At 54.7% G+C, this 23,952-nt stretch overlaps 1 protein-coding gene across 1 annotated transcript in view; it reads right to left on the bottom strand.

Moving 5' to 3' along the window:
- Positions 1–23,952, bottom strand: part of CUNH10orf90 (chromosome unknown C10orf90 homolog) — a 43,878-nt gene that overhangs the window by 5,545 nt on the left and 14,381 nt on the right. The window contains exons 2-4 of the mRNA XM_045291380.1: positions 7,380–7,670; positions 4,479–4,681; positions 3,624–3,801 (exon numbers count right to left, since the gene is read on the bottom strand). Coding sequence (XP_045147315.1) covers positions 3,624–3,801; positions 4,479–4,681; positions 7,380–7,670 — 672 coding nt within the window. The remainder of the gene's footprint in view (positions 1–3,623; positions 3,802–4,478; positions 4,682–7,379; positions 7,671–23,952) is intronic.

Below are 23,952 nucleotides of genomic sequence, written 5' to 3'. Positions count from 1 at the left end.
GGCAGTGAAAAAGAGGCGGCCTCTGGACGAGATTGGCTCTGTGGCTGCAGGCCAGGCTCAAACCTAACAGCTGGGAGGGCGGGCAGCCAGGGGCGGTGTTCTGTTTTGTCCTGCACGAGGTGGCGTGAGTCGGAACTGCCTTGAGGGCAGCTGACCACAGCTCCCGCCCCGTGTCTCTGCTCACCGCACGGACTGCGGCCTAAGTACGTGCCAGGTGCCGCGGAGAGCACGCTTCCCCTAGAACTGCCTGCGAGGTCCATACACTGGGTAGGTGGGAGGGGTGGGATGTGTGTGTATGTGTGTGTGTGTCCTATATTTTCCTGCCAGCTTTGAGGGCGTCCCTCAACGAAGGGCCAGGCCCAGCTCCCGGTCCCAGGGGCACTGTCTGGAGAGACCAGCAGTGTGGGCTGCGCTGGAGAAGCAGGCGTCTCCCGGGGTGGTGACCAGTTCCCAGGCAGCTCCCTGCTTCTCCCAGCCTTGTGCTAGGCTCATTGGAATGGATGGATGGGGCCTCGCCCTGGCTCTGGTCTCCCTGGCAACTTCTCGGTGACAACTGTAGAAGATGTCCCAAGGGGAAGGTGGCTGGCCACTCTCCTGATGGACTTGGAGTTGGGCACCCGCCTGACGGTGTCATCACAGATGTCAGGGGAACAGGCCCTGACGGTTCTGGGCAAGTGTCCAGTGAGGCACAGGGGGCCATGGACCATGGAACTGGCACCAGTGTCCACTGCCTGGGGGTCCCTGGGGGCGCCTGCTCCCTGGCACGGCTAGACTAAATGGTGCAGAGGTGGGAAACAAGCTCACGTTCCCATTTCCCACCTTTCCAATGAAGCCCTGGCTTCTGGGGACGATGGCAGATGACAGTGCCACTTGGGGTCCTTCAGTAAGGCATGATGGGATCTGGGCAATGGGATTCCTGGTGCGGGCTCTAAAGAACGTAGTAAGGCAGCTCAGGGTCGAAAATGCCAAAGGGGAAAGTCAGGTTACACAGATGGAGGCTGAGCCCAGGGGGCGCAGTGGTTATGTGCGGGCTGCGAACCTAAAGGTCAGGATTTCGAGACCACTAGCTGCTCCATGGAGAGAGAGCGGGCTTCCCACGTCCTGAAAGTCACAGTCTAAGAACTACTCTGTCCTCTGGGGCTGCTACGAGGGACAGGGACCCCACCACATTGAGTTGGTGTGGGGTTTTTTGGGGGGTGGGGTTGGGAGTTGGAAAGGTTTCAATCTGGAGGTATCCTAAGAAAATCTAATAAACTGTCTCCGCATTTTATTTAACATGTGTGCTCTGGGAATGGCAGGTGTAAACTATTGATTTGAAGGGATGAGACTAGGCTTGCTTGATGGTGTGGTTTGGGAGAAGCACCAACAAGGCTTTCCCCTCCCGTGAACAGCTACAGGCTCGGGACGCACAGAGCTCCCTCACGGTGTCTCGGAGGAGCACCGTCGTCACAATCGACTCTACGGCAGTGCCTGAGGGGGGCTGATGGTGCAGTCGGTTATGCGCTGGGCCGCTGACCACAGGAGAGCTGTTTTCTGTGGGAGAAAGATGAGGCTGACACTCCCATAAGACTAGACGTCTCAACCACCCAAGGGACCAGTTCTGCTCTGCTGTTATTAGGCGCTGTTCCAGCCAGTTCCAAACTCACGGAGACCCCTGCGCACTACAGAACCTCCCTCACCATCGTGGCGGCCACTGGGGTGGCCACTGCGTCCATCCCTCTCTTTGCAGGCCTTCCTCTTCTTTATCGCTGTCCCTCCACTCTACCAAGCACGCTGTCCTTTTCCAGGGAGGGCTCTCTCCTGACAAGGTAGCCACAGTGCGTGAGACGAAGCCTTCCTGTCCTAGCTTCTGAGGAACACTCTGGCTGTCCCTCTGTAGGACTGCTGTCTGTCCTCTCGACAGTCCCCTGTGCTTCCGGGAAGATTCTTTGCCAGCCTCGCAATTCCAAGTCTCCCAAACAGGGTCGTGGTTTTGAAAGTCTGGGGATTAATGGTTCAGCTCACATAGCTTCCCATGGTTCCATAACTTTCCAATAGGATCACGGTGGTTATGGAAGCCCAGTCTGTTCTACTCCCGGGCCTTCCCAGCATCATCCTGCCCTCTGGGTTCAGAGATCCACTGACCCGGGACCAGGCCTCATGCTGGTGGCTGCATCCCAGAATGACCCAACACCAGGTTGACAGACATCCTTGGTGACACCCAGGTGAGGGCGATGACTGAGCTGGCTGTGGGGGTGGCAAGGAAATTATTGGGCAAAAACAATCAATCCATTGGTAAAGGAAGCACCATCTTCCTGCCGTTGCAAAAGCCGGTGTTTCCACCATGTTGTTTTAATCAAAGGGAACACCGTCCCGAGTCGGCTTCTGGTCACTGGGCGCACACAGGCCTCTTTCTGTCTCCTCAGAGACACTGCTGGGTGCACGGGCCAAGGGATGGCAGCAGCCAGGAGGACCCTGGCAAACACTGAGTGGACAAGACAGCAGCCACGGCAAGGACAGGACTGGGAGGGCAGCCCCACCTGCACAGGGGTTGAGACCGAGGGCTATCCACAGCCCGAGTACCACCTGGGTATGTGTAGGGGCTGGAGACCCCAGGCCCAATTGTGGCTGACAGTTAGGAACCCAGAACACTCTTTGTTGGAGGGGAGATGAAAGTACCCCTGGAGCACCCGCCGGAACCCAGCCCAGGGTTGCAGCCCTGAAAATACTGGTTGGAGACGGGTTTTCCCTGGGGAGGCAGGTGGGGGTGGGTGGGTGGCGGGCATCTGCACACATTCTGTTCACCTCCAGCTCTCACGGCATTACCCAGGGAGGTGGGACAGGTGCCTTGCCACCTCTAAGGCCACCTTGCCTGCAGTCTCACAGACCACAGGCCTCCACCACTCCCCTCAGGCCCTGCCTGCTCCACCCCCAGCAAACCCGGATAGTGTTTGGGAAGCCGAATTTCTTGCACCGGCTTATTTTCCCGGAGGACTCTCATTCTGAATTATACCCAGGATTTCACCTCCCAAGGGCCTGAGCTGCTTCCCAAGAAGAAAGAGCAAGCTCCTGGCGCAAAGGCAGGGCCCCAGGCCTCCGGGTTTGGCACTTTGCCTAGGCAGGAGCCCCTGGGCCATCTCTAGGGTCCCCTGCACAGGGTGCCCCCTCTTGTCTCATCTCTTCTTATTGCTCCTGCTGGGAAGACTCGGGTGAGGTCTGTTTACACTGGTGCCCTGGCCCTGTGCACAGCACCTGGCCAGAGAAGGTTCCAGATGACTACCTCACCCTCATCCAGCCCTGCCCAGCCAGGTCAGCTTGACAGTGGCTGAGTGGCCTGAAAGCTGGCCAGCCCCTCAGGGAGAGCGTCCAGGGTGACAAACCCCGATGAAAACCAACGGGAAATGACCTCTTGTCCTGGCAGGGATGGAGTCGGCAACCCTGAAAGGGCAAAGGGGCTCTCTTGGAAAAGTCTGGGAGAGCCAGATATTGCAAGGCCGAGCCCTGGCCCACGGGTGGCTCCTCCAGGTGCTCATGACAATACGTCTGTCTCAAGCCCTTTCTCCCAACTGGGAAACCTGGTTCTCAAACACAGGGGTTCCAGGCATTGCCCCCCAACCCAGCCGGGACTCCCCGGGGCAGCTTACCGCTGAGCGGGTGGGGGACGGTGAACTGCTTCTTGTTGGCGCGGGTGGGCCGCAGGCTCTGCTTGGGGCCTGGGGCCTCCCCATGCTGCACCTTCCTCTGCTGCATCCTGAGCTCCAGCTGCTTCACCCGCTCTTGTGAGCGGGAAATGAACTGTGGTTTACGGACTTCCAGGGCCTCCTGAGTGGGACAGAGGCACCTTTTAGGGGAAGTGACATGCAGAGGTCACGTGTCCGCCCAATTCAGCCGAGAAGCCAGTCGGACTGGCAGAACTCGGATGGCAGCGGCAGAGCCAAAGCCTGGGGCCAAAGCACAGGCATGCTGGGGACCCAGCAGCACCGGTCAGAGTGTTTCGAAGGCTGTGGGTGCTATGGTGTGGACTTCCCAGGCCTCTTCCTGCAAGGTGGTCCCGGATGGAACTGCTGACTCTCAATTAGCAGCTGAGCCTTAGCCACTGCCCCACCAGGGCACCCTATACGCATCAAAGCAGGGGACCATTGTCTGCCAGAGCCTCGGACCACACGGCCACAGATGTGCCGGCTCCATAGGTCCCAGCACCCCGAGCCCCCCACTTGACCCTGTTAGTGAGCTTGGCCCTGAGAGCCCACCCTGGAACTCCACAGTCCACAGCCCAGACACCCGGGTGCCACGTGTCTGTCTGTCATCATCACTGATTGTCACCCTACAACGGAGCCTGGCACCACCGTAGCCCTGGTCCTCAGGGTGAAATGCAGGCCAGAAGGTTCTGGGACTGCAAGGTCCAGCTTTAGAAGTGCTCAAGAGCTTGGGTGTCCACTGAGGCCTTCAGACGCCTCCCGTGGGCTGGGGCTGGGGCTGGGGGCTGCAGGAGAGCTTACCTGCAGGGTCAAGTTGCTGGTGGGTGTCCGCTGAGGCACAGGGCAGTCCTCCAATGGGCCCTGAGGGCCTGGCTCCTCGGAGGAAGGGGGCCCTGGGGGAGGGGTGGCCTCAGGGGGTGCTGGAGAGGACTGAGGTGTGGTCACATGCTCCCCCTCCTTGCAGTCCTTAATCTTGACCACCAGGTCACAGCACTTGGAGGCTCCTAGGGAGGCAGAGGGAGAGTCTCACTCAGAGGGCACCCAGGCCTCGCCCTGGCTCCCAGGGTCCTCAGTCAGACACGGGAGCGGAGCTTGGCTGGAGATGCTGTCTGGGTGTTAATGGGTCTTGTAACGCCCACCCCATCCTGCCTGGGCACCGGCCACCAGCCAGGCTGCCTGACTCACTGGGTAGGCCCCCTCAGTGTCCCATCTCCTGTGAGCATCCAAAAGGCCTTTGCAAGCTGTGTGTCCCACTGTCTCTTGTCCCATCACTATGCTTGGGTGGCCGGGGACGGTGTATCAATTCATCTTACGTGGACAGCGCTATCCACAGAGGGGTGGTGGCAATGAGTCACCCTCCCCAGCCATTCCACAGAGACGGCCACGGGGCTTCACATTAGTGCAGGGGCTGAGATGGGTTACACGTGGGGCTGATCGTTACAAGGTAGGTCAGCTGTCTGGGCCACCAGCCACTCTGGGGGAGAAAGACTTTCTGCTCCCGTGAAGAGTTACAATCTCAGAATCCCACAGGGGCGGGTGTTCTCTGTCGGCTAGGGTCTCAGATAGTTTGGGTCATTTGGTTTTGGTCCACACTGTATTGGTCAGTTCCTGGGTCCAGGCGGAACATCCTTGTGGAACGAGTTGGCTCAGCATTACCCACCTGAGAGCAGGCCTCCACCAAAGTGGAGCTGTGGAGGGAGGGGGAAGGGCTGTTCACCAGTCTCACTGATCCCTTGCGGGCCCCAGGGAGAGTATGAATGCAGTGTCCTGAAGGCCTGCCCCGACCCGTGTTGTCAAAGGCTAGGTATCTGACCTCATCAGCGCCCCCTCTCTCCAAGTCACCCTCCACACTTCCCACCACCGCTTCCAGTTCTGAAGGAGGGTCCTTCTTACCCTCCATCCCCAGTGCTCACCCACTCCTACAAAGCCCCTTGCACCTCTCCATCTGTGTCCCCTCCTGAAAAACATCAATCCTTGTGTCGTGCATTCTGACCCAGCAGGTGTACCTCCACGAGCCAGGTCCATGGGCCGTTGAGCTGTGGCCACCAGAGGCTCACCAGCTACAGGACACGAGGCTCTATCTGAGCTCTGCTGGCCCCTCTCTGGCCTGGCTCACTGTCCTTGCTCTTTCCACATCCACACAAGTGGCCCCTGAGTTCCAGCAGACCACAGCCCTCTGCCTGGGTCACTGTGGCCACTCTCCCTGCGCTGTTGCCTAGGATGCCAACACCACACACCTGGGGGATCTCAGGTTGTTCTTTTACCTTCCAAGTCTTGGTTCCTGTTCCTCCTGGAATGTTCTCTCCCCAGACACTCCTGACCACCTCCCGACCCTGGCCAAAGGTCAGATGCCTCTGCCGTGCTGTGTGCACCTCTCTTAGGCACGTGTATGCTGGCTCACCCTCTGCGCAGCAAGCCTGCGCGTTTACCTCCTCATCCCCATCCTGTGTCCATCAAGAGGAGCTGCAACCCAAGGGCCAGGCCTGATGAACGCCCCCATCACAGCTCCTTCGGAGACCTGTCATTCGTGTGCTGACCCTGGGTCCTCACTCGGCCTCCTCAGTGACACTTGGTGGCCCTCCACGCCCCTCCTCGCCGCCAGCCACATCCTCACCCACCTAATTCCACCTCGTTCCTGTGGCTACTTCCAAGCCTCAGCCTGCCTCTCTCCAGTCTGGACACTTCCCTCACCTGCTGCTCAGGACCACCTCCCTCTTTCCCAACAGCCACCCTTCCCCGCCAGCCGGGTTCTACATCCCCTGTCCCACAGGCTAAAACATTCCCCTCCTGCTCTCCTGGCTCAGCCTTGGACCAGCGTCCACGTTCCTGCCCAAAGCCATTTCCTGGGGCTCTGTGGCCAGACTCTGCTCGTAGAATCAGGGGCTGCCCTCTGCTTCCCATGAGCCCCCCAAACAGACAGAGGTCAGGAGGCTGCCTCCTTCACACTGGACTGAGCAAGCCTGGGGCTTGGCGTCGGCAGCGCTCAGAAAGGTATGCTTGCTGGACTTGGGTGAGGAGTTGGGGCCGGGCTCAGAGCGGAACAATCTCCCTCGTCAGTGTCCATCATCACGGCATCCCTCAGCTCAACAGCACCCGGGGCCTTCTCTTTGGGGAGATCTCTAGAGCGACGGGGAGTCTACGTGTCCCTGGAGCAGGCATGGGATGGGACGCACAGTCCAGCCTCTTGGATTTACTCCGGGGTTCTCTTGTGCACCCTGCTCACCGCCTTCTTTAGAGATGACCCATGCATCACATGGCTCGAGAAGGGTGCTCAGGTTCCCCCTCCTAGGGGAGGCACAGAGATGGGGGCCCATCTCTCTGTCACTGTGAGGTGAAGCCAATGAATCTGCAAATTGCCTCTCCACCATTATTCCTGCTGGCCAGTCTGGAGGGGGGGGGGGGGTCACAGTTGACCTGGGGGGCTACTCTTTGCATGGCAAGCAACAGGGGTGAAAATCTTCTTTGGCTGAGCCAAGGGTCTGCTCTTGGCTGCGGTGGCCTCTTTGTAAGTTACTGGTTGTAAGGCTGGGGCTGGGGTGTGGGGGGGATCTGGCTTCCTGGTGGCACCAGTGGCTTTGCCTCTTCCTGGCCCCGTGGCTGGCAAAGGGCAGCCTCCCACGTGAGCCCGTGTGAAGCCACGCCGCTCTCCACAGGAAGATCACGAGAAGGCACTTCCCCAGCCCTGCCTCCCTCGCTCCTTACCTGTGGGGTGCTCTTTCTGTATCTGCGCCTCCCTGCCGGCCTCTGGAAGTGCACACCCATCTTCTAAAGGGTGGGGGGGCCCAGCCAGAGGGGCCCTGGGTCCTGGGAAGCTCTGGTGCTGAGTCTCTGAGTGCCCAGAAAGGGCCCTAGACTGGCGAGCACCTGTTGGAGGGCCACCCCCATCGGGAAGGAACTCTTTAACGGGCTTCTGATCCACTGGGGGGGCAGACAGGGTCATGCGTGCTTCTCCTCGTTGCCTCTCGTTGCTTCCAGACAACACTTTTGTGTCTACTAAAAATAAAATGAGAGTTGCGCTCAAAGTATCTGCCGAGTCCCCAACCTGGCACGCTGACTTCTCCCGCGACAGTCCAGATGGGACTGGAGAGACAGGGGCTCACCACAGACCCTTCCACGGACTTCCCTGCACCCCTCTGGCCCTGTGAGATTCGGGTGGAAGGGCTGGTGGCAGGCCTGGCTCTCAGTCCGGCTCTTCTTCACCCACTGGCTCTTACCTCCCCGCAGGAGAGGCTGGGGCGTGGGGCTCAGCACACAGACTCTGGGATCAGACTTCCCAGGTTGAAGCCTCACCCCTGTCAAAGGGTAGGTATCTGACCTCATCGGGGAGTTGATGTCACCGCCCATCTGACTCACAGGGTGAAGGGGGAGCTCTCACTGCAAGTGTCTCATCCTGAGGACATCGCTGATGAAGCAAGGTATCCGAAAGGGTGCAGGCTGGGCCCGGGGGCTTGTTTACCCTTATTTATTTCGTCCACTGATTTATTTTCAGCAGCTTTACCATTCGATGGCTGACATATGTTTAAAGGAATTAACCGTGTTCTTCATTCCTGTGCCCATTATCACTGGCTCCCTACTGCATGCCTGCCCCACCCCCACCCCAGCAGTCGAAAGATCAAATGACGCATGGCCGTGGGTCAGTCTGCTGCATGAGACCTCTTGAACGTGTCACTCTGAGCACGAGGCGCGCCTGACCCCGCCATGGCATTGTCCACCGCCTCAGGGGCACGTGACGGCTAGTCACTGAATGAGGGAGACCAAAGAAGAATGGATGCATTTGCATTATGGTGCTGGTGAGGGATCTCGACAGTACCAACGCCGGCCCAAAGAACACACAAGTCTGTCTTGGGACGTGTACAGTCGGAATGCTCCTTGGACTGAGGCTGGCGGACGTGGCGGGGCTAGGTGCTCTGGGCATGGTGTCAGCAGAGACCAGTCCCTGAGGAAGGACGCCATGCTTGGTAAAGCCGAGGGGCAGCGATGAAAAGGCAGGCCCTGGATGAGATGGGCGGACACAGGGGTGGAAGCAAGGGGACGGGGCCTGGAGGAGGTGGGGGTGAGGAAGCATCAAAACCTCCCGGCATGTTGGGGCAGGAAACGTACATGCGGACTCTATGGGGCAGTCAAGGGCCCTTAGAAGAGAACTGGTCGCTCTATGTTCTCAGATGTCTTCCAGGTGGAAGGAGAGGTACCTGTGGCTACCTGGCACGGATGGTGATGTGACCTTTCTTAACCTTGGCTCCTATCTCTGCAGTTCCTGCACCCCACTGTCTACAGCCAGGGTGCACCAGCTGCTATGGGTGAGGGGTCACAGCAGAGGAGGAACACAAGATTGGCGTCAGAGGCGGCAATGACTCCAGGTTGACATCAGTTTCCTGACTGGTAAAACTGTTTTCCCCACACAATAAGCAAAAAGTAGTACAGTGAACCCTCGCCACTTTGCGCTTCGACTTCCGCGGCTTCACTCTATCGCGGTTTTTGCGTAACAGCGCATGCTCTGTCATTACTGCTACTGATTGGCTCATACTGTACACGCTTGATGCCATAAATAATATAATAAATAATGAATGATAATTGTAACGTCCAAAATGTTTTACTGTATTTTCCCTTTTTCGTTTAATAAATTGGGTAATACAAGTGTAATGGTGACTAAAGGGTGTTTTTTCATGACCTCTATGCTCTAACTACGAAAATATTTGATTTACAAATAAGGAATCCTACTTCGCGGAATTTCATTTATCACGGTAGGGTCTAGAACCGATTAACTGCGATAAACGAGGGTTCACTGTATATAAAAGTAATACCCACTCAATTTTAAAAGTGGCCATCTCAATCTGCCCTTGTCGCAGTTGGAGAGGAGATAGACCAGCAGGTGGAAGAGTGGGGCTTTGCTCCTCGGGACAGAAAAGCCTTCCCAAACTTTCACTATCGAAACAGTCGATCCTATTTCAGTAGCATATCGCAGACAGAGTAAGTCTTAAAATAGTCATCCTTTCTACCTCGCTTCCTTTAATTAGAAACTCTTAAAGAATCATAAACCAAATTAATTATCAGTGATGCAGTCCCCACCTTCTCAATAATATAAAGTGTTCCGCCTCAGTGTTCGGTTCCTAAATTACTGCATTGCGGGAAGTGGGCCTGTTCAAAATAGATCTGTGTGCTGGCTGCAGATAAGCTCCGAGTCTCAAACTGCTGGTCAACCTGATCCTGGGGGTGTTGTCCTTGAGCCGAGGAAGCCACCCCGTGTGTGCCAAACCTCTGTTCCTTCCCACCGACGCGTGCCCCGCAGGTAAGCTCATTCCCTCCCACCCTGAAAGCCACCGCACAGACAGCCTCCTCCTAGCCAGGCGGGCCTCTCCAGCTGCCTGGCTCTCCACAATGACACCCACAGGTCTCAGCATGGCCTCTTACTCAACACATACCCCCCAAGCCGGGCTTCCCTCTGGTTTCCCTGGGAATGCCACCCTTCAGGCTTCTCCAAGATATGTGGGCTCCTCCTGGTCTCCCAGCACTGCACATGCAGCCTTTCAGGAATTGTGCTGCTTAACATTCAAAACCTCCCAGCACCCAAAAGTCCCTCTACCACGTACACTGCTGTGACCGTGGTCCGAGCCCGGCACCTCAAAGGCAGCAGCCAGCCCCACCAGCCACTCCACGGCACAAAGATGATGCTTTCTGTTCTGTGATGACCTCCAACCCGGGAGCCCAGGGGGCCACCCCCACAGGGTTGCCTTGAGTTGGCAGTGAGTGGTGGAGTGGAGAGCCCCACCATCTCCCATCCGCCGCACGATCTAGTGTACCTCCCCAGAGGCTACTCCTCCCTTTGCCTCCCCCGATTCCCAATCTGCTCCGAACCCAGCCACAGTGAACCTTCGACAAACAAGTCCCTCCTCTGCTCAGAGCTGGCAGTGGCTCCAGCCCCCTTGGAATGAACACCAGGGTCTCTCCATGACCCATGAGCTCCTGCAGGGCCCAGAGGCCCATCTGCTCTAGGCCCCCCTCTCCGGGGGTTCGTCTCTTCAGGGTCTTTTCAGTCGGGACTCCGCAGCGACCACTCTCTCCGGCTGGAATATTCTTCACTCCGGTGCCCTGCTGGCTGGTGCCACCCATCAGCTCTCCAGAGCAATGGAATCCTGCTCCGGTCCTATCTCGTGAATGAATACTTCGCTGTTGTTGTTGTAGCTAAGTGCGTTGAGTTGATTCTGACTCATAGCGACCCTGTGTACGACAGCGTTCACACCCTCACCGGGTCCGCACCCTTCTCCCTCCCAACTGTCCTGGTGTTTGAGTGCCTTGTTGTGGCCGCGCTATCCGGCCACCCTGCTGAGGGCCTTCCTCTTGCTGCAGGGACTGGTTTCTCCTGGTAACGGTCCAGCGTACACGAGACGACATCTCACCATCCTTGCCTCTGAGCAGCACTCTGGCTGTACTTCTCCCGAGACAGAGGTGTTTGCTCTTTCGGCAGTTCACGGTACTTTCCATATGTTTTGCCGGCATCAGAATTCAAATAGATTCTTCTGAACATGCCAGGGCCGGGGTCAGGAGCACCTCCATCCTCAGAGTAACACCCCTGCGTCTCAAGACTTTCAAGAGGTCCATGCAGCAGGCTGACACAACCCACGCGATGTGTTGTTTGATCTCTTGACTGCTGCTTCTGCCAACAGTGATTGTGGGGTCAAGCGAGAGATCTAATTAGGATTAAATTCTACCAACTCCACCATTGATTGGCTTTGGCATGGAAATCCCAGCACACCAGCACACCACCTTGCCCAGCCTGCTGGACTGACTTTCTCCCCAGAACTGGCTGCCTTCTGCCGGCATTTTCCCGGGCTTGCCTCCCCTCCCTGGACTGGCAGCTCCGTGAGGAGAAGGATCAGCGTGGTTTCCCGAGACACCCGGGGCCACTGGCCCGAGCAAGGCCTGCATCCCCTGATGACTGGGACGATGCAGAAGGTGCTGCAGGTGCTGCGTGTGACACCCCTGGCCCTGGATCCCACCCTGGCGTCAGATCGGGGCGGGGGGCGGGGGGCTCTGTCCCCTCCCGATACTGGCTAATTAGCGGGCCAGTGGCCCTCGGGGGGAAGGACTCAGGACAGAAACCTCGGGACACTCACTTGGGACATGAGTGGCTTTTGTGAGTGTTTCCTCCCAAGGGAGGAGGGGCACCACACTTCCTCCAGTGATACTGCAGGGCAGATGAAAGCAAAGATGGCAGAGGGGCCCGGGGGCCACTGCGAGACATGGAGAGACCAAGAGCAAGTCTTGCCTGTGGACGAGAGGGTGGGAATGGGCTCTGCAGCGCCTTGGGGTGCTGCAGCCGCATCTCCTGGCAGAGAGGCAAAGCTTCTTTGCCTCTGGTGGAAACGCGTCCTCATTTGTGGACACGCATCCCACCCCGTCCAGACTCGTGGTGAAAAACCAGCCCATAAGGGTTTTGGGGCGCGGGGAGGAGGCGGGGGCAGGACGGAAAATGGGAGAAAGACTTCCCCGTGGAGAGAAGGGGTGAGAGGGCGTCTAAGGACCATCACACAGCGGTTCAGAGCTGGCACCGTGGGAAAGGGACGGAGTCAGGTGGTCAGGGTGAGGGCACGTCCTGAGGAAACCACTGTGAGGGAGCCCCTTCCTCCCAGGAAGCCGGACTTCCTGCCCGCTGCAGCCACTCAGCAGGTTTGCTCTGCTGCCCAGGCCGCCCGCTGGGGCGTCTGCCCATAAACATGGACCCCAGGGCAGCAGCTGAGTGCTGGCCGGGGCTGTTGGTCTCTGAGCAGACGGGAGGGGGACTGGAACGAAGGTGCCCCTGGGGTGCTAGGGAACAAGTAGGCAAGCCCAGTGACCAGAGGCACTTTGGGTAACCGGGGAGGGGGTGTGGGGGAGGGGTTGGGAGGGTAGTCATTGTGATGTTAGGATCAAATTTCAAGATAATATGTGGGCAAGTGTGCAGGCAATTCCCATTTACAGTAAAGCTTGGAGAGGCAGCTGCTGTGGAGGAAATACTAAAAAGCATCTCTTTCCCCATCCCCTCCCCAGCGAATACCCAGAAAGAACACTAGATAACTGGCCCAGGCTGCTTTCCCAATGATGTCATGATCCCAGAGGCCTTGAGACCCATGGCCGCCAGTCCCCCACCCCCCCGCCACAGCCATGGTTTGGAAGGCGGAAGTCAAACGGACAGATACGCACATGCGTGCACATAGTGACAGACATGTCCCTCACACGCGCCCAGCGATTTCCCAGGATGAGACCTGCCTGGGCTACATTGCCAGCGATGGTGACAGAACTCAGGTGGCACCAAGGCCATCAAACGATCCGATCACACTTCCCTGCCTTACACTCCACAAAGGGCCATCCGTTCTCAGAACAGGGCAGGCAATGTGCCTAGAACATGTGTGGGGTCCTTGGAGCAAGACTCATGTCAGCCGCAGGGTCTCCTTACTGCCGCCAAGTCCGTGCTGGCTCAGCCACGCCGCAGCCCCGGGAGACCGCTAACTGCGTATGGGAGTGGATAGCGCAGACTTTCTTCCATGGGGCAGCTGGTGGTTTGGAACTACTGACCTTGTAGATCGCAGCCAACACTGTGTAACCACTGTGCCATACCACACCACCATCAGGACTCACCAGCAACAGGGCAGCTCTCACTAATCTGCACAAACTCTAACTTGCTAACAGAGAACACACATTTTTCTCCTGAGCATTCATACACATACAAAATTCCCCTATTAGGTCACTAAGAATGTATCGATGACAACAATGCTATAAACCAGAAGCTAATAATGGAAGCCCCAAACATCAAGCCCCTCCACTTGAAAATGGAGAACGAAATGGAAAGCCGTGACATAAAATTTTCAGGTCACTGGGGAAAGAAAAGATAAAACTACAGAACTATAAACATCATGTCAAGGAAGGCACTTATCAATCGATGGGATTCGTTTGAATCAGTGATCAGGAGAAAACTCATTACAGTAAACACTCATCAATAAGAATGAAATTAAATTAATTAAACTCTAGCTTCAGAAACATTGGAAAAAGAACAGCGAGCCGTCCGGCAGAGAGCGCAAAGAAGGCATGAAATAAAGACGGGGCCGGAAGAATTCCACCACACCAGACCACTGCCGTCCGTGGACTTTGACTCACAGGCGCACCGTGGGACCGGCTCTGGAAAGGCCCTCGGGCTCGGTAAAGTGGAGGGCAGCGAAGACGAGGAGGGGCCGAGGCGAGGTGGACAGACACAGCACGGACCGAGCCGTGAGCTCACACGTAACGACTGTGCATGCGGTTCACTCTCTAGCCACGGAGCCGTTGCGAATCAGAATCCAGTCCACAGCACCTCACAACCATGACCGCCACTGGCCCGGTCAGGAAGAGAGGAGGGAAGAGCAGATGCCCAGAACAGAGATCAAGTGAGCAACGGCCATGGAGACAGATGAAGCTTCAGAAACCTGGGGATCTAGTCTTCGTTCTAGATCTCTCTGTAAGTAAGTTTCAAAAACCAGCGTGAGATCAATCTCCTAGGGTCATAAGCAAACTCGGTCCTGTTGCATTCAGCTGGCCGGAACAAACGGATTCCTACAGACGAAAAGGAGCGCGTCATGCACCAACTACCCCACCGAGGCACCGTGCCCGCAGGGTTCCAGAGGGCAGTCCTGCCAAACCTTCCAACACCAGACTGTGTCTACAGGCTGGAAGAATTATCCCACAGCACTGCAAAGGAAAACGCCTGAACCCTTGTTGGTTTTACTTTGCTTTTAATAGTTTTATTGGTACATAATCCACAGATCATACAATTCAATAGTTCAATCAGATCAAGAAGAGTTCTACAATCGTCACCACAATCAATTTGAGAACCTTTTTGTCTTTCTTGTCCTCGTTATTAGCTCCCCATCTCCTCCACTGGCCACATCCCCACGAAACCATGAATACAGTATTATTTCTACAGATTCACCCATCCTGGATTTCATACATAGAGAAACATACAACAACAAAAAAGCTAATCACAATAACAAAACAAAACAGAGAAACACCTCTGTCCAAAAGAAAGCAGAACATATTAAAAAGCAGAACAACTTTAAATCAGGTCAAAGGGGAGATCAAATGATAAGGTGTTTTACACAATTGATGTATGTATGGGTTGTGGTAAGAGTTGTATGAGCCCCTAATAAAACTACTAAAAAATAAATAAAATTAAATAAAAAAAAAAAAAGATAGGCTGTTCAATTTTTAACCTAACTGCATCTGTCGCGATCCACTTTCCAGTGCACTCTGCCTACTGGACATTCGCCCTTTGCAGGAAGCCAGCAAAACATTGCTTTCTAAACAGGACACAGTGTAAAGAGAGAAGACTATGGACCAATCGAACTCATGAATATCAATGTAAGAATTCTAAACAGGCTGTGAGCTCACCGGTTCTCAAGCATTAGGCAAATAACGTGTGACAACGAGAGGGATCTGATGCGGAAACACAAGGTGAGCTGGCAGACAGAACCCCAAGCTGCGCAGAAGGCAGGGGACACAGCGCTCCGGGAACTGATGAGGTAGCAACTGAGACGTTCTCTACAGGCGAATGCAGCACGGCACGTATTCCATCCCCCATGCCAAGCCATCTGGGAGACAGCTACCTAGCCAACTGCCTCGAAGAGATTCACATTCACGCCCACTGCAAAGAAAGGTGACCCCATGGAATGTGGACAGTATTGGACAATACCATTATGATCAGCTGTAATGAAAACTTTGATGAAGATCATTAAACAATGGTTACAGCAGGATATTACGGGAGCTGCCGGGAATGCATGGCAGATGCAGAGGGGAGGTGGCCTGGGGAAGTCACGGTGGCATTGCGTGGATCCCGACTGGAAGCACAGAGAAGCAGACGATGTCGGCCTGTGTGTCATGGAAGATGTCACCTGTCCTGACGGATCGGAATCAGGAACCCAGAGTGAGCCCGCACAAAGACAGCTGGCAGAGCCCAGTAGGTCTTCCAAATAATGAAGAGCTGGGCAAAGAGACCTAGGAAGACCATTTTGAAAGCTGAAAGGCATCTAAACACAAAGCATGTGGACAAAATAGACACTTCTAGTCCATTCCAGAATGTTCCAGCGGAATCCCTCAGTAACCCTCTGCTCTGTAGAGTCAGCAAGGCTATATCAGAGCCTGAATGAGCCTTGACTGGAGCCCTGGTGGCACAGGGTTATGTATTGGGCTGCTAAGTGCAAGGTCAGCAGTTCAAAACCAGCCCTGTCTTCAGGAGCAAGATGGGGCTACTCTCATAAACAGTTGTAGTCTTGGGAACTCACAAGGGGCAGTCTGACCCTGTCCCACAGGGTCGCTGTGAGTTGGAATCAATGGCCAGTGAGTTGGGTTTGGTTTGGGGAATGGCCATCTGGGAAGAAGACCTTGGATGGTCTAAAGAGGCAGCACCCAATACTATTATTGGCTTTCCCATGATTTACATCCTCTTCCTTCTCCTCACTGGACTCCCACACTCTCACAAGCAGCTCACACACACACACACACACACACCTTCAGTGACAGAAACATTGTCGTTTGTCATGAACAGCTGCTTCCTGACAATCATGTGAGAACTCACCGCCTTTCTGGTCGAAAGTGGGAACATCAGGCTGCTGGGGCTTCCACATGGCAGACACTCCAGGTTGGACACTGGCCCTAGGTGTTCGTTGGATGCCAGAGTCAGTGCAGAATGAGGGCCAGGGTGGGCAGGCTGGCAGTGCAGGCCAAGCTCCCCTGCTCCGGCTCCTGGCAGTGAACATCCACTCAGGTCCCCTCCTGTCCCACAAATGAGCCTCATCTCCCAATGACAGGACCAGGTGGCATCACACCGGGTCCCCGGGCTGCCAGACTCACTCATGGGATGTGCAGTCCCCGAGGCTTTCATCTCTTGGGGTAACCCTCATCCATCAGCAGCAAACCGATTGTATTTGGGGGCTTCTTCCACGAGATACACAAGTATGTAAAGAGACAGACAGCAAGGGTGCTGTGTTGGAAAGGCTAACGGGAATCCGGGGTGTGCCTGAGAAGCGGCTCCTCCCCCACTCGAATTAGGAAGGGAAAGCTTTCTTTGTGCGGGTTAACCCCCTGACTGAACCTTGCCATTTTAGAGCAACATCGAGAAGGTGAAATTGCTGAAATGTAGCCTGTCTCCTGACCATTGTGGGAAAGACAGGCCCAGGGAAGGTGAGAGGGGCCCTGGGGTTTCAGTCTCGCTAGCTGTCGGATATTGACGCCGATGGAAAAGGCTTCCTTCTGCCGGCAGAGCTGTTTGGCGAAGGCTGCGCATCAGTGTTGTTTTACGGGAACGTGCACCACTGGCAGGGAAGGACACAGGCCTTTCCCCACCTCACCCCTCCCTTTTCTGCATCGGAAATCTCCACTTTCTCAGTTTCTAAGGAGTAGGGAAACTGTGGGCAGCGTTCATTGGTTCTTTCAATGAGAACGCTGACACCCTGATCAAGCTCTTCCCAACAGAAGGCTGCCCGCCGCACTTCACGCTACAGTTCCGACCAGGTCCTGCCGTTGGCTCAGCCATCTTTCTTCCCATCCTGACACCTTTCAGAGGGCTTTTTTGGGTCAGGCCAGAGGGCAAGTGCAGTGTTGTCTTTGGCTGGGTTCTCTGGAGAAGCAGACCAGTGAAGCTCACATCTGTACACATGAAAACCAATTCACTGCCATCGAACCGACGGGGACTCACGGCGGTCCTGTCGGGCAGAGTAGAACTAACTCTTTCCCAGAGAGGGGCTTATGTCAAAGATATGGCTCATCTAGCTGTAGAGGCAGGCAAGCTCCCAGTGCATGGGTCAGCTGTCAAGCTGGAGGTTTCTCCTGACTTGAGTGGTGGCAGGGTTAATGAATCCAAGATGGGCAGGCTCTTGACGACTTCCAGGGTCGGCAGACTATATGTAAGGCTTGTGGCTACAGAGAATGACACTGAGATCTGTAGGTCAGGACTGAGACTACAGAGGCAAAAGGATGCAAGGTCAGCAGGTTATATGACAGGTCACTGGCTCACGTCCAAAGAGGTCAATGAACCAGATTCAAGTCCAGACCTAGCACAAAGCAAGCTAGTTTTCCCACAGTGTCCACTTATACTGGAAGCAAGCCTCTGAGGATATCTCAACATTGGGGATTATGAGATCGTAACTGTCACACCACTGAGCGTCCTGATTCAGCCAAGTTACACGAAATCCTCATGATCCCAAAGGCCTTCTCAGACTGTGAGTGTCGGAGCAGCTTGTTCTAGTCTGCTGGTGTGTGTGTGTGTGTGTGTGTGTGTGTGTGTGTGTTCATTGAAGACAATCCCTGTTGAAAATGGTCATCCTTAACTGCTAACACCAGGAGAAGCAGGGTGGCACTACCAGGGGCATGTTGTACCTTTATTCCACGCCTAAACAGCGCTCAAACTGAAGCATTCTTTAAAGTGGTCAAATGCTCCTAAGTCGATGGAAATCCCTCCCAGACAGGTGGTTTTTGGGTCATTGAAAGTCACTTCTCAGTAACTGTAGGATCTGCCTCCATTTCCCTGCACTTGTAGAGTCGCAAGAAACAGCTCAAACAAGCCTGTGGCTGCACCCAGTCACCAAGGTCAAGCTCCAGGTGGTTCCCAGCACCGTCGATATTTGGTGAGGCGAGGTGGGTCTCAGCCGCACCAGGAGGGAAGCCACTCGATTCTGCTGTTGACTCAGGACGAGTGTGGTCAGGACTTCTCCCGGATGGCCGGGTTTGCAACATGACTATCATTTCAGACAGAGGTCCCTGCATTCCAAACAAAACTGGGAAGAATTTGATGGCAAGTGCAAAGACCTATTGTCTCTCATCAACTGTGTGACTAAGCCTGGATCACCCAGCCTATCTAGCCTCGAGTCACTACCTCTCTCTCCAACGGGGACCGCGGCTACCCGTGGCTGGGAAAGACTGACGGGCAGGATGTGAAACCCCCGAAGAAAGTAAAGATGACAACAAGGCTTTGTTCGCCCAACCTTAAAATGGACCGTGTGGAAGACACAGCTGGAAAACACGAACCCTTGGTGGCATGGCTAGACTGGTCCTTCATTTCATGTCTATGGGGAAAAGGCTCAAGGAGCCGGAGAGACGGGAAGACGGTTAGTTTGCTGATGCTGGATCCGTCTCCCACCCCCAGGCCCAGAGACTGCTCTTTACTGCCCGTGGTGGAAAGCTTCTTGGATAAAGGTCACATGAAGGTCAGTGTGGGCATGCATCGTGACTCTCTTATGGTGGGATAAGAGCAGCCCTTTGGGTGGGGTGGTGATTGTCTCAGTTGGTGGGGTAAGAGTTATCCCTTAGGCAGGGTGGTGACTATCTCAGTTGGTGGCTTAAGAGCTGTCCCTTGGGTAGGGTGGTGACTGTCTCCGTTGGTGGGATAAGAGCCCTCCTTTGTGTGGGATGAACCAAGTCACCATCCTAGATGCAAGGGGAGCTCTTGGGTGGGGACTCAGGTTGCTGGAGAGCAGTCGAGAGACAAGAAGGAAGAGCCATCTATAGAGGCTGAGGCCCTGCATGTGTGTGACCTCAAAAGTGGATCCAAGGTGGGCGGCCACTTCTCAGCCGTTCCCTTCATAGATGCCCGGCCCTCTTTAGTCAGAGTCTCCTAGATACAAATAGCAACAGTGTGGGGAGAGGGAATCACGAGAAAGGAACAGTAAGATTTGCGATAAATCTAACATCCCCAGGCACAGAGGAATCACATACAATCTATCTCTATATGTCAACCCAGAATAGGAATATCTAGACCCTTCTATTACAAGACTAAGGAACCGTGGTGGCACAGTGGACTGCTAACTGCAAGGTCAGCAGTTCAAAACCATCAGCCGTTCCAGGGGAGAAAGATGAGGTTTTCTACTCCCATCCTATCCTGTCCTGCGGGGTTGCTATGAGTCAGCAGGGAGTGGGTCACAAGGCTCAGGAGTCTTGGTGGCGTAGCAGTTAGGCTCAGCTTCTAAGTCAGTGGCTCAACTCCTGGCAGGGAAAGAAGAGGCAGTCTGATCTAGAGCCTTGGAAACCCTATGAAGCAGTTCTACTCCGTCCTGTGGGGTCTCTACGAGTCAGGACTTGCCTGATGGCAATGGGTTGGTAGTACAAGCCTGTCCATGCTGAGGAAGGGAGTCCCAATGTGGGTGAACCTTAGACGAGGCCTTCCATAGAGCTGGTGGAATGGAAGCCAGCTGCCAATTGCATGCATCCTTCTGGGAAGCCCCAGGCTCCCTGGACCAAGCTCTAGGGTCACAATGGACAAGTAAGGTCTGGGGTCACACTTGTACCCCCCAGGGTCCAGGGAGATGGCACAGGGGGAGGTTGTTCCATCAGAAACATCTGCGATGGACCAGCAAGCCCAGCTTCCCATGCCCTACCCAGACCTGGGCACCGAGGTGGGTCAGGGGAGGGGCCTCTGGTGCTGAACCTCAGCGGAGCCCTGTCGGGTCAATCCCAACTCATGCTGAGCTGGGAGGCGGGTGTCCATGCAGCCAGGCTCAACCCCTGGAGGAGGAGGACATGGCTCCGAGGCCACTGCTCAGGCCTAGGGCCTGCGCTGCGCTGATTGATAAACAGGGGGTGGGGGGTGGGGTCCTTCCGGCATGCAGATGCCTTTGTGCCATTCCGGCTGGTGGGAGGCATGTGGCTCAACCGAGAAACATTTCATTCCCCAGATTTTCTAAAATTAAACGTGGCAGGGGAAAACAGATGCCTGCTTCGGTTTGGGATTTGAACACACACACGGAAAGGAACCCAGCCGTCCCCGGCGTGCCAACCCCCTGCCCCTCTACAGGTCGCCTGTTGTTCGGTGGGACATCCCCCACTTTACCGCAGGCACCGTGTAAGGTACTCCTTGTCCCTGGGGAAACACAGCTTCTCGACGCAGGAGGTGAAAACCGGCATCTTAGCGTGTGTGCCCCTTTAGACTCAAGTTAAATTCGTTCCAGTCTCTAATATTTTCTGCTTTCTTTTCTATGTCTTACTTCGTTATTACCACTAGCTTTTGCTTCAAATGTGTTTTCTGGATAGGTAACTAGAGAGAGAGGACCTGGAATCATGGTTCTTTGAGGGTGCGGCAGGTTGGGGGAAAGTGGATAGTTAACGAGTCCAATAAGGAAGAAAATGTTCTACGATTGATTGTGGAGATGACTGCACACTCTTCAGAAGACGATTGCACTGCTGAATTGCACGATTTGTGAATTACGTGCCAACTGAACTTCCAAATGAAAAGAAAAGCACACGTCCCCTTGCTTGGAGAGTTGGTGTGCTCAGAGGTTTTGTTTTGAGCAGCGTTGTGGAATGTTCCTGATTATGGTTCAACAAGAGAGCACTATTCTAGCAAAGTTTACTGTAAGGAACATCTCTCAAAGAGAACTTTATTTCCCTAATGATTTCCATTATTGACTTGTGATTATGGTTGATAAGGATATAAAAAAATGTCTCTTGGCTATAATAAAATCACACTTAAGAACACAAACATCCTTGTAAACGTCGATGTTGAAAGAAAAGGCGGTGGTAAGAAGTAAATGCCGTTCAAGATACTAACAGTACCAGGGGCTCACCACAAAGCGCCCGTGAACAGTGATGGGTTTGCCACATCGCCTTGTTTTCCAGATGCTTGTAAACGGTGCTTTTTACACCGAAAATGTCTAATTCCCGTCTAGGACCTTGCCATGGTGTAGGGTACTTTTCTTACTACTTGACATGGCAGCCATCTTCCCAACGTGGCTTCCGCTGGTTCACACCAGTTTGGTAGATCCAATACCTAATTGCTGGTTGAGTTGGGAGAACTGCTTGTTAAGATGGCACCTGTCATCAGGGTTGTCTCTGAGGTGGGTGGTTGGGCACTTGCCCCAGGTAGACACCACAAGTCCCCATTCTTTATTCTTTGTTGATGTTCATGTGGGCAATAGCAAATTCTACACTCCTGAAGTCCTGTTTATCCATCCATAGGTAGAAAAAGTATTTCATGTTTGAGCTCATTGGTGCAGTTCCTGTGCCCATCCATCCCATCAGGGGCCCTCCTTTTTCACTGCCCAACCACTTTACCAAGCACGATGGCCATTTCTGAGGACTGGTGCCTGCTGACAACGTGTCCAAAGTACATGAGACAAAGCCTTGACGTTCTCGCTCCTAAAGAGCATTCTGGCTGTACTTCTTCAGGACAGGTTGCTTCCTTCTGGCCGTCCTGGTGTATTCAATATTCTTCAACAATGCCATCACTCAAATGCATCAAATTTTCTGCACTCTTCCTTGCCCACTTTTCACATGCATATAGAGACTGAAAATACCCTGGCTTGGGTCAGGGTCACCTCAGTCCTCAAAGTCATCCTTGGCGGACACTTTAAAGAGGTCTTGCATAGCAGATGTGAACGTGGCCGGTGCCTACGTTGATTGAGTCCCTGTTACACCCACGGACACTGCCTGGGTAACTTCAGCCTGGTTCTCTGTTTATCATATACTTGTGCGGCCTCCACTCTCTGCCTGGTCAGGAAGGGACCAATCAGCACAAAGCCTTCAAGGCCAAACCTCGCGCGAGCTTTCCTATGCAGTCCACCTGATAATCATCAGGCACTAATGAGGCAGCCTAGGCTCACTCGGCGGGGACAAGGGGGCGGGGTCTGCTTCTGTGAAGCTGGCAGGCTAGGAAAACGAGGGAGCAGTTTTGCTCTGGCCGCGTGGGTCCTCCTGGGTCGGAATCCACTCTATGGCAGGGGACGGCTTCTGGTGGGGTAACTGTCCTGCCCCTAAATTCAGTGAGTTACTTCCGCACATCTAGGAGTTACCTTGACGTCTTCCTCCCCTTCTCTCCACCTGGAGCACCTCACCAAGCCCTGCTCACTCCCACTGGCTTCAGCGGGTCTCAGCCCCATCCACACCTCCCATCGCCACGCCAATCATTCAAGGCCAAGTATCCTACCCCTTCTACCTCAACAGCTTTACTCTGTTATTGACTTTTCTATGAGAAAATGGAAGGCAGATTCTGGCGATTCTCTGAATAAACGTCTCCTGGCTTTCCACCCCACCTAAAAGAGACCACACATTTCTCCTGGCCGTGATCTGGTCTCTGCTCACTCCCTGAGCTGGCCGGGTCTCTCCTTTGCCTCTCCTGGTCTTCTTCCAAACTGGGCTTGGCCTTCTCCCTCGAATCTGAAACTATGTCTTTGTGTCATGGCAGGGAATCTTCCCCAGCTAAGCTTTCTGACTAGATGGTCACCCTTTCTGCCTTTACAAGGGAGGCTCCTTCTTACCGTGCAGATCTAAGATAAACATCATCTTATCAGAGAAGCCTAACCCACAGGGCACACCACCACATCACAGGAGATAAGAAATACGGAATTCCCACCATCCAAAAAATCGCCAGGGAAATTCTGACTTTCCCTTAGAGGTAAACATTTCATTCACGAACTCAAAAATAATCCTGAGTCTCACCCATGGTCAGACATCCTGTTTCCAGTTGAGGATACAATGGTGGGAGAGAGACAGAGTGGCTGCCCCCCGACCCCCACCCAGCAAAGGGGCAGGTTGGTATTCTTTTAGCAGAGGGTCAGTTCCTCAAGTCCAGAGGAAGCTCAGTTCTCACTAGTTCGGTGATCAGACTCTTTCCTTCCCAGGGGGCTGGGCTCCCTTATCTCCAGTGGCCACAAAAGGAGGAAAAAGGCTTTGAGATGAAGTCCACCTCTGGAATGGCACAGCCCCAGGGGCTCCGCTGGCCCTCCCCTTTTCCCGAGCACCCTCCCCCCACCCACCCCCACACACACTGTGCTCTGGAGGGAAGAGGATGCTTCTAGGCCTTCACTGGGCCACCATATTGGCCAATGGTGCTGATCCACTTTGGCTGGAAAAGGCACATAGGTGTGTGTGTGTCGGGGAGTGGGTGGGGTGAGTCTACCCACTGGAGGCCAGGAGCAAACATTCCAATGTAGGGCGTTCACTTTAATCGGTGTAACCGCGGACATCAGCTCCGGTGTTTTCCAGACAAAAGATTCATCCTGTCAGTGCACACAGTGCCGATCCCACTTTCTCTCTCTGTGCACTGTCCTGGCAGAGGCCCAGCGGAGTCGGGAAGGACACAGAGAAGCAGCAGCGCGTCAATTACGCTCTGACTGAGCACGTACTCCGCAAATAGCCGGGGCTGAAATGACCTGTGTCTGACACGACCACGGCCCAGCCACGGAGGGCAATGCTCAGGAAGGAAGGCACAGATGGGCTGTACAGCCATGCAAACCAGACAGGCTGGCCCGGTGTGTGATTAGGGAGGACGAGAGACTGGTGAGGGCTG

The sequence above is a fragment of the Echinops telfairi genome, unplaced genomic scaffold (genome assembly GCF_000313985.2).
Source record: "Echinops telfairi isolate 266 unplaced genomic scaffold, ASM31398v2 ScPeMD7_70;HRSCAF=299, whole genome shotgun sequence".
In the NCBI taxonomy this organism is placed as follows: Eukaryota; Metazoa; Chordata; class Mammalia; order Afrosoricida; family Tenrecidae; genus Echinops; species Echinops telfairi.
Note: the sequence above shows the minus strand (reverse complement) of the source record. Positions and strands in the feature narration are given on the sequence as shown.